The following is a 9,833-nucleotide window of genomic DNA, read 5'->3' as shown; positions in this document are numbered from 1 at the left end:
GCAGAGCCAGCCATACCCAAAGGATCCTGCTCTGACAGGGCAGTGTGCTGCGGCTAACAAAACCTGGGCTCCTGCTCCTGCAGGGAGCTCAGCCCCAAGGGGATGGGGTCCCTGCCACCTCCCCCTCCCTGCTGCGACTCTGCATGCGGGCTTGCCCCAAGCTTTCAGATGTCACTGATCACCACAGCCTCGGCCCACCTGTCTGCAGAGTGGGGTCTCAGGCAGTGCCTCACTTCCCCTTGCCCTCAACCAGAGGTCAGAGTGGAATAGATTCTTGCCCTGACGTGGCACCACTTCAATAGACCCCGCCCACAAGTCTTTCCCAGGCAGCTGCACTGATACTGCGAAGACACACCATCACAGTCCCCTGGGCCAGTCTCGGCCTGGCCCTGTCACTGCGCCGAGGGTCTATGGCCACGGCCCCCGCCCCTCCCCAAGTTCTTCCTTCCCGTCTCACACTCACAACTCAGGCTGCGCCCCTGTCTCTCCGGTGTCCAGCGGCGACACTTTCCTCAAGAGCCTGCGCTACCCAGCGCAAATACGGTAACTCTCCCGCAGCGACTCTGCGTCCTTTCTCCCCCGCCCCCATAAATACGGCAAGACCCCGCAACGCTTTCCGTGTCAAAAAAAAAAAACACTGCATTAATCAAAAGCGCTGAGCCCACAGAACCTCGTCAACTCCTAGGGCCAGGGCGACCCTGAAGAACTATGGTAAACCCTGCGTCGCAACCCAACCCCCACGAAAATACGTAGGCCTCCCGTGCGGCTGCCGCAACCCACCCCATCCCGCTCAAGGCCTCGCTGGCTGCCTTGGGGAAATAATGTAGTCCACCTCCCGCTCCCCCACGCCCCCCGGGAACCACACGGTCCCTGATAAATACGCAATTAAGTCGCGGCACTCCCGGCCCCCCCGGAAGGACCTCCGCAGCTCCCAGTAAATACGGTAGAGCGCCGCAGTGACGCTGTCCAGAGCCTTGGCCCGGATAAATACGGTAACGTCCTGCGGTGGGGGGGGACCCCCGTGGCCGCCCCTGTCCCCGACGCTGCTGCCTGGGAACCCTCCACCCCCACCCTCGAGGCTTCCCCCTGCCGCCGCGGCCCAGCAGCCCCTCGAGGCTGGTAGTCTAACCACAAGGACAGGCTCAGGGCGGGGGCAGGGGGCCGGGTGAGGACTGGACGGGAACCAACAAGCCTCCCATCCTCGGGCTCCAGCCATTCCCATTCAGGGTTCCCAAGGTCTCAAGTCAACAGCTGGAGCACCGTCTTCTAAGGCAAGAATACTCTGGACAGGCCAAAACTGCCCGGAAAGTCTAGGGAAAGGCATTTGGAGATACAAAGTCCTTCCTTGCATGGGCCAGAGCAGCCTATAGGGAGCATCACGTGTGGGAGAGCGCGCCAAAGGGCACAGACGAAAAGCCTTGCTGGTGGCATAGTGTCTAAGGCATTTGACTGCTAACCAGAAGGCTGGCGGTTCAAACCCACCAGCCACTCCTCGGAAAGAAGGTTGGGCAATCTACTTCCTTAGTGATACTGCCTCGGAAACCCAAGGAGCGGTCACTGTAAGTCGGATCCAACTGGACAGCAGTGCCTTGCGCTGTTTGGTTAGCTGAGCCATGCGGGGGGGCTCCCTCTCAGAACTGGCCATGCATAGGACAGTTCAAGCCAAATGCGTCGCCTAAGCACCCAACAACTGTGCCTGGAGAAGCAGGGCGTGCAGAGAGGGTAGGGCTGAACTCCAGCCGTCAGCTCTCAGTTGCCCAACAACTGTGCATTCCCATGTATTATCTCGTGGATTCTTCCTTACCAGGGTGTGGGTTAGGCTGCACATATATGATGACCCCATGTTATAGACGGGAGACTAAAAGTCGAGCACCAAGTGGTTCCCCAGACCCAAGCCAGGGCTATGCCAGGTGCTGCAAAGCACACCCAGGTATGGTGGCAGCCAACCCAAGAAATGATCTAAAAGATACCTCAGAATTCATGTCATCCCACCCCACGATTTACAGTTGAGGAAACAGGTCTGAGAGTAAAGAGCTTTTCAAAGTTAAAGGTGCTGCAGGTGGACCCTGGGCAGGCATCTGCAGCAGGTGGTGGGTGTGGCTCCAAGCACCTCGAGGCCCAGGGCTCTGTGGGTGCCCACTGGTGCTTTCAGAGCTTGTGGACAGAACCCCAGGGGTCTGCTGGGCAGGAAGGACAGTCTCTTCCTCCCCACACCAGGGCCCTGCTTCTACAACGCCATCACCCAACACTGCTCCCACATTACTGCACCCAGTGCAGTAAGACTTATAAGCCAGACACCCAAAGGAGACTGGTGTTTAAGATAGGGATGCCAGCAGGATGAATCACCAGGAGAAATGTTTGCTCTGACCTCAGGGCTGTGTTTAGAGTCACTGTGGCTTTGGCATTAGGACCTCATCACCTCATGGGTATGACCCTCCCCCAGCCCTGGGAGGTCTGCCATCCCCAATGCACCAGCTCCTGTTGGAAACACTGCCATCTGCCAGGGCAACCAGCCTTGCACTCCTCTGCCAGCCACAAGAGAAATGGGACACTCAGAAATGAGCAGCTTTCAGAAAGAGAAGTCAGTGGTATGCCCATGTTTTTACCAGCATTTTCTAGGGGTCGATTTTTACCATTAACCCCTGAAGGCACAGTGGTTAAGTGCTTGACTGCTACCTGAAAGGTCCGTGGTTCAAACTCACCAGCCTCCCTCTGGGAGAGAGATGTGGGTGGCAGTCTGCTTCTGTAAAGATTTGCAGCCTTGGAAATCCTATAGGGCAAGTCCACTCTGTCCCACAGGGCCATTGAGTTGCAATTGACTCAAGAGCAGTGGGCTCCAGATAGACCGTACCAAAACAAGGGGAAAGACCAGAGCTCAGGTGTGGAGGCAGGAGGAGAGACCACCTCAGACTCTGAGTGGCCTCCATTCTCTGCTCGGCACCAATCCCACTGTGTCACTTGGCTTCTCTAGTTTTGAATGCATACCTCTGTGGAGACACAATACTTTCAGAGAGGTGGATATTCTACAAAGGAACAGGCAGGGCCAGCTTGGTATTGTCACCACCCTTTGATGCCCACGTGACAGCTGGTCTCTAACAAAGCCTGGCATATGGCTCCTATGTGGACAGCAAGCTCACAGCTCCCTGAGGCCTGGTCACAACTGCCCAAGCTGTGGGCCATCCCACTCTCTCCTCCAGAATGCTACCCCTGCAAAGACCACTGCTTGCTGCCTGGGGTGTGTGCGCATACAGTGCCTTCTTCCATGAGGTCCTGGAAGGGTATGTCTCACCCACCTAGGCCCCTTGTAAGCTAACACATCCTTCTGTGAGAAGCTAGTCCTTGGGGTCAGAAAATGGGATTCTGATGAATTTGCATGGCAAGTAAAAGGTACCCCATTAACCTCAAGTACCACCAGCTATGTGGCACTGACTTTGTCATTAAACAGGCCACTGTGGATGATGCTTCTACCCACAGGCCTTTCCAGCGTGTCTGCCTGACCACACACTCAGGCACCTGACTCCAAAAGGGCTCTGTCCTCACTGGTCCTGGCCCTCCAGCCCATGAATGAGTGACAGCACACAGGAGCCCTCCTCCAGGAGGCAGCTTGCTGGGCTCCAAACCTCCCCTATGCTTGAAGAATACACTACCGCCCCCCCCACTCCAGCACTTGGCCCCCTAGCAGGCAGGCTGCAGGTGCTGAAGGGAGTTGGGGAGGAACACGTAGCAGGTGAGAGACCCACTGAGAGCTGAGTGATCCCGTGAGGGTGAACGGTGATCCATCTTGCCCAGCTCAGCTCCTGATGGGGAACTGGGCGGGGAATGGGAGGACAGGGAGTCACAGGACAGGGCATGGGAGGACTGAGTGTTCTAACCAGCCCTGGTCCTGGGCCTCCTAGGTATGCTGGGATGGCCGAAGCAGTTGCTGCCCTCACCAATACTCCACATGTGCTTTTAGAAGCTTTTGCCAAGAGAAGAGGATTCAACAAGAACTGAGTGGGTGACCAGAAGCCAGGACAGCTTCCAGGGAAGGCAGCCCCAAATCCAGAGAAGAATCCTGGCTCCCAGCAGGGTGAGCAAGTGATGCAGAGCCACACTGGGCCCCCTGTCCTCTCACTCCCCAGCTAATGCCCCAACACCCACCCGCGCCCTCTGCCATGCCCTCCTCCCATGTGGTCTTAAGCCATAACCTGGTCCAGAGCTCTGGGTTTTCTGTAGGTGGCCTTAAGGGTATGAGGGGTGACCTCTGGGTGGCTGCAAATCGAGGGGCTGGTAGGAAGAAGACAGCAAACTGACTCGGAGAAGAGAGAACACTGCCTCCCCCCAACACACACAAGAACTGGGGACAGAGTGGCACTCACACACAGGTGCCTTTCCTGTCCTGGGGCCAACAGGTCCCTCAGAGAATGGAGACTCAGAGCTCAATGGGGTTTAGAAAGGACCACGAGACCACGTGAACAGTCAAGCCTTCATTTTCTCTCTGAAGGGGCTGGGGAAAGTCGCAGTCAGGCAGACACAGGTTGCAATCCCCAAGCCACCAAACCTCTGCCCTGAGTTCAGGCACAGTACACACAGCAGGGGGCAACAGGGCACTCAAGCTGCAGTGCCACCCAAACATCTGTCTTCCCCAAAGATCTGTCCAGTGGCCATGCTGGGGCACTGGGGCTATGCTTGCTCCCACAACTGCTCTAGCTTCCAGTCCTTGGCATCTCAGAACCTGAGACCTGAATGGCATCTGACTGAGTCGCACTCCGCAGGTAGAGTGCCACCACTGTCCTACCCGCCCAGACCTAGGCCACTTCTTGCCAGGGATCCCACCTGATGGGATGCACAGGCAGGGGCTCGGCCTGGTGGGGCCTGGACTTCCAGGCCTCCTCCCCAAGTCTCTGGTTGGGGCTCTGATGGGGCTTCAGCCTCCTGGGCCTCTCCCCTGGGGCTAAAAGCCCCTGGTCATTTCCAACACATCCCGCTGTCTGTCCATCAAAGTACATCCTCCTTGGGGCGGGCGGTGGGGGCCAGGGCTCCCAGGTGAACTCGCTGGTGCTTGAGCAGGTGCTGCTTCTGGCGGAAGCCGCGGCCACAGGCAGCACACAGGTAGGGCCGCTCGCCCGTGTGGTTGCGCCGGTGCCGCGTCAGGTTCGGCTTCTGGCTGAAGCGCCGGCCGCACTCGGGGCAAGGGTAAGGCCGCTCGCCCGTGTGGATTCGCCGGTGGATGGTAAGGGCCGACCACCAGGAGAAGCTCTTACCGCACTCGCTGCAGATGAACTGGCGGGGCTCGCCGGGCGCAGCTACGGCCCCTTGCCCCCCGCCCCACGTCCCAGGCCCCCGCGACCTGGGCGGCTGTGGGGAGAAGCCCCAAGAGGCATCTGATGGCTGTTCAGAGCCTGGCCCCGGCTCCCCAGCAGCCACAATGGAGGCGTGGGCGCGCTGGTGGGCACGGAGCGCACCGCGGCTGGGGCAGCTCTCCCCGCAGCGAGGGCACACGGTGGCCTTCGGGACAGCCAGGTGTGTGCGCTGGTGCTTGAGCAGGTGCTGCTTCTGGCGGAAGCCGCGGCCGCAGTCCAGGCACCGGTGCGGCCGCTCGCCCGTGTGGTTGCGCCGGTGCCGCGTCAGGTTCGGCTTCTGGCTAAAGCGCCGGCCGCACTCGGGGCAGGAGTAGGGCCGCTCGCCCGTGTGGATTCGCCGGTGGATGTTGAGCGAGGACCACCAGGAGAAGCTCTTGCCGCACTCGCTGCAGATGAACTGGCGGGGCTGGCCGGGCCCCGGGGTCACATTGACTGCAGCCTGTGGCGCCAGTCCGCCCCACCACGCTGGACAGGGCCCCAGCCAGGCCCACTCGGGGGTACCTGGCTGCACTGCCCGGGGGCGGCAGGCCTGGTGGGCCACCGTGCCCCCAAGGTGCTTCTGCAGCGCGGCCCCAGCCAGCTGGCGGTCCCGGACGTGGGTGCGCTGGTGGGTACGGAGACCCACCTTGTGGCGGAAGCAGCGGGAGCACTCTGGACATGCGTGGGAGGCGGGGCGCGCGTGCGTCTTCTGGTGCTTGACCAGGTGCTGCTTCTGGCTGAAGCGCCGCTCGCACTCGGGGCAGCAGAAGGGCCGCTCTCCGGTGTGGTGGCGCTGGTGCCGCACCAGGTTCGGCTTCTGGCTGAAGCTCTTGCCGCACTTGCTGCAGAGGTACGGCTTCTCCCCAGTGTGGGTCCTCTGGTGGATCTTCAGGGACGACCACCAGCTGAAGCTCTTGCCGCAGTCCAGGCACTCAAAACAGCCCTCGGAGGCAGAGGGCGAGGCTCTTGGCAGGGCAGGAGCCTGGCCTGTCCGCCCTGCGTTCTGCTCAGGGGCAGGGGCCCACCTCGGAGCCCTAGTCTCTTCTTGTCTGCCCAAGGCACAGGGTGTCCCCATGGCCTGGCATGGTGGGAGGCCTCGGTGCTGCTGGAAAACGTTTTCCTTGCCTCTCTCCGAGAGCAGCCGCTTCTCCTCCTTAATCTTCATGCCCAGCCCGTCTCCTGCCAGAGGCAAAGGGAAGAGAGGATAAGGAGTGATTATTCACTGATGGAGACAGTCCCTCACTGCATGATGGGATGGAGGGGCAGAGGCCAAGAGGGAAGAAGTGGCAGGAAGGGAAACACGGGTTCCCATGACCATCCTCAGGTTGAATAATTCATCAGAACTCGGGAAAGCAAGGCACTTAGGATCACAGCTTTAGTACAGGAAAAGGAGGCAGATCAGAACTAGCCAAAGGGAGAGGCTCATAGGGTGAGGTCTGGGAAGGTCTCAAATGCAAAGCTTCTGCCACCCTCAGGGACATCAAAATGTGACAATTCTAAAAGAGAAGTGCCAATCCAGAAGTACACTCAAGCACTGTTGTCCACAGCTTTACTGAGGCTTTACCACATAGCAGGATTGACAGTGTCACTGCCCACATGGCTGAACTCTATCTCCAGTCCTCTCATCCCCCAACTCCCCAGCCTGGGCTGATAGGACATGGCTCAGAGTCCCAATCCTCTAAGCGTCACTGGTTTTTCTCGTGTCGGAGAGTCACCTCATTATATAAACTATCACATGTGGTCCAAGAGCCTCACCATGAATCACAGAGCCCTCTAATCACCCAGGAAATTCTAAGGTGTTTTAGTTTCCTAGGGCTGCCACAAAGTCTGTGCCTTTAAATGACAGTTCTTACAATTCTGGAGGCTTTAGAAGTCCAAATTCAGGGAACTGACAGGGCTCCATTGTGTCAGCTCCGGGGGAAAACCTTCCTCGTCTCCTCTAGCTTCTGCAGCCACAGGCATTTGTCTTTCTTGGCTCGTAGACAGCTCCTCACGTGTAGTCTTTCCTTGTGTGTGCCTCCCTTTCTATAATATACCTCTCAGAAGGGGTCAGGACTAAGACCCACCGTACTCCGGAATAACTGTGTTAGACCTAACTGATAACAAACAAGGTCACGATCATAGGTGCAGGGTTAGGATTTCAACATGTCTTTCTGGAGGGTACAATATAATACCTAACACTTTGCCTTCTACCCCAAAAAAATTCATCAACTTCACATGTGCAAAATACATTCACTCCAGCCCCATATCCCCAGGTCTTAACCCATTTCAGCATCAACTCTAAGTCCCAAATCTCACCTTCTGAATTATCTAAGTCAGGTATGGGTGAGACTTTGAGTACAGTCCATCCCGGGCTAACTTCCTCTCCATCTGTGAATTTGTAAACCCTAGGATATAAATTATCTGCTTCCAAAGTACAATGGTTGGGAAGGCATAAGGCAGACATTCCCAACGCAAAACAGAGAAACTGGAGGGAAAAATGGGGTGAAGGGTACCAAGCAAGTCCAAAATTTAGCAGGACAAATTCCATTAGATTTCAAGCCTTGAAAATAATCTTCTGTCCCCCAGGCACATCTGGGTGGTGGCCCTTCAGCCTTAGGAAGCCCCACTGTCTTGGTCCAATGGACAGCGAGCCCCTCTCCAGTCCTTACACAAACCAGCCCTGCTGGTCTTTAAACTGCTCCTGGGATTGGCCTTCCTTTTTCCGGAAGGACAACTTAGTTTTGTAGTCAGTAGCTCCATCCTCTCATTTCCTGCCGGTAGGATTCCAGGAATCAGACCACTTTCTTGCATTTGCTCTCGTCGCTATCCCCTTTAGTCTAAACTGGGACGATTTCTGCTGAGATGGTTGACCATATGTATAGGTCACAGGCCTAATCTCATTAGCAAACAAGTATTGAGTCACACTCTTGGTGTCCTCTCCAGGGCACACTTTCTAAATGTTTACAACAGAATTTTCCAGATCTTCAAGTTCTGATTCCTTTTTGGATTGCTTATTCCTTAATTTATCTTTCTGCCTGCATTTTACTGTAAGGAGCAAGGAGAAATGAGGCTGCATCTTGAAGATGATGCCTAGAAAGTTCCTCAGCTAAATATACAAGTTCATCACTTAAAAGCTCTATTTTCCACAAAACGCTCAAATATAAGTTATTTGCCACTTTATACCAAGCATCACCGTTCTCCAGCGTGCAACGTGTTCACCATTTCCTTTTGCGACCTCACCAGAAGCACACTTAACATTCACATTTCTAGCAACATTTTACTCACGACAACATAAGTTGTCCCCACAGCTTTCCTCGTGTCTTTCTCCGCCCTCATCAGAATTGCCCTTAATATCCCGCATTCTACCGACAGCCTCTTTGAGGCAATCTAGGCTTTTACTATCAAGCACCTCAAAATTCTTCCAGCCTTTACTCATTACCCAATTCCAAACCCACTTCCACATTTTTTAGGTATCTATTAGAGTAGCACCCCAAATCTCACTACAAAATTTGGTCTGTTTCCTGGTGCTGTGTGAAGATTAACTTCATGAATCAACTAGGCTTAGCTATGATTCTCGGCAATGTGACCACACACTGAACTTTATGTGATGTGATAATCAGCTGAAAGGGGAGTTTCCATGAGATATGGTCTGCCTCTAAAACACAAACGGATATTCTGGCCAAACGCACTGCGACAACCCTGTCCTCTTCTTGTGCCTCGCCTCCAGATCCTGGGTCATAAGCCCACAGAAGTCTCCAGCCTGCCGCCTTACCACCAGCCCCCACCAGCCCCTAAGCCAGCAGAGGTTTCCCGCAGCTGCCTGACCACAAGTGCATGAGCCACCTTCTTGAACTAAATCTATCTATATTCATATATATATATATGGGTCTCAGTGGTTTTTCTCCTCTAGAGAACCCAACTAAGACAGGCTCCCATCAACTACCATAAAGTCAGTGGCTTTAAAGAGCAGAAAATAATTTTCTCACAGTTCTGGAGGCTAGATGTTCAAATTCAGGGTATCAGTAGGGCTCTGTTCTATCAGCTCTGTTTTGTCTCCTTCAGCTTCTAGAATCCTGGGTGCTTCTTGGCACTTCACATGAACTCTCCCCCTAAGTGTCTCCCTTTTTAAAAGACACCACTCAGAGACTTCTGGTAAGGTGGAGGAACAGACAGACAAGCTACACAGACCTTCTTCAACAAAGAAAAGAGAAACCAATTGACAGAGATACAGAAAATAATCCTGGAACGCTGAGCTTTGAAAGAAAGGATACAGAAGTGGATTAGGTACCAACTAGTGGAAAAACCTGAATGAAAACAGTGAGCATGGAGACAGTTGCAGCAGTGGACTGTCAGCTACTCTGACAGGACCAACAGCCTGAATATTTCCAAGTGGTAATGGGACCTGAAAACTGATGACTGAGCTGGTAGAATATAATGAGAAAGGGAAACAGCAAGGAGAGAGACAATCTGAGCTGTGGAGTTTCCAGCTGTGGCTGTCTGGAGGGCATAGCCATTTTGAATGTTTACAAG

The 9,833-nt window shown here is 55.1% G+C and overlaps 1 protein-coding gene across 1 annotated transcript; it reads right to left on the bottom strand.

Moving 5' to 3' along the window:
- Window positions 1-790: 790 nt before the first annotated feature.
- On the bottom strand, window positions 791-8,664 carry ZNF775 (zinc finger protein 775). Its single transcript, XM_007958679.2, has 3 exons — window positions 8,589-8,664; window positions 4,987-6,500; window positions 791-1,000 (listed from the first exon to the last, which is right to left on the bottom strand). Exons 1-3 carry the CDS (start codon window positions 8,662-8,664, stop codon window positions 791-793), a joined length of 1,800 nt encoding a protein of 599 aa, XP_007956870.2.
- Window positions 8,665-9,833: the final 1,169 nt, after the last annotated feature.

Source organism: Orycteropus afer, unplaced genomic scaffold (genome assembly GCF_000298275.1).
Source record: "Orycteropus afer afer isolate SDZICR_OR568_19922 unplaced genomic scaffold, OryAfe1.0 scaffold01074, whole genome shotgun sequence".
Taxonomy (NCBI): domain Eukaryota; kingdom Metazoa; phylum Chordata; class Mammalia; order Tubulidentata; family Orycteropodidae; genus Orycteropus; species Orycteropus afer.
The sequence above is the reverse complement of the archived record's forward strand: the minus strand, read 5'-3'. Positions and strand labels throughout refer to the sequence as shown.

Excerpts from the sequence above, each read along its gene's own strand:
- ZNF775 (XM_007958679.2), bottom strand. The coding sequence starts at position 8,664 with ATGCGGGATATTAAGGGCAATTCTGATGAGGGCGGAGAAAGACACGAG. Across the intron at positions 6,501-8,588 it reads TGGGGACAACTTATGTTGTC|GAGACGGGCTGGGCATGAAG; the intron begins GTGAGTAAAATG and ends TGCCTCTGGCAG. Across the intron at positions 1,001-4,986 it reads CCGCCCGCCCCAAGGAGGAT|GACGTTACCGTATTTATCCG; the intron begins GTACTTTGATGG and ends CCCCCACCGCAG.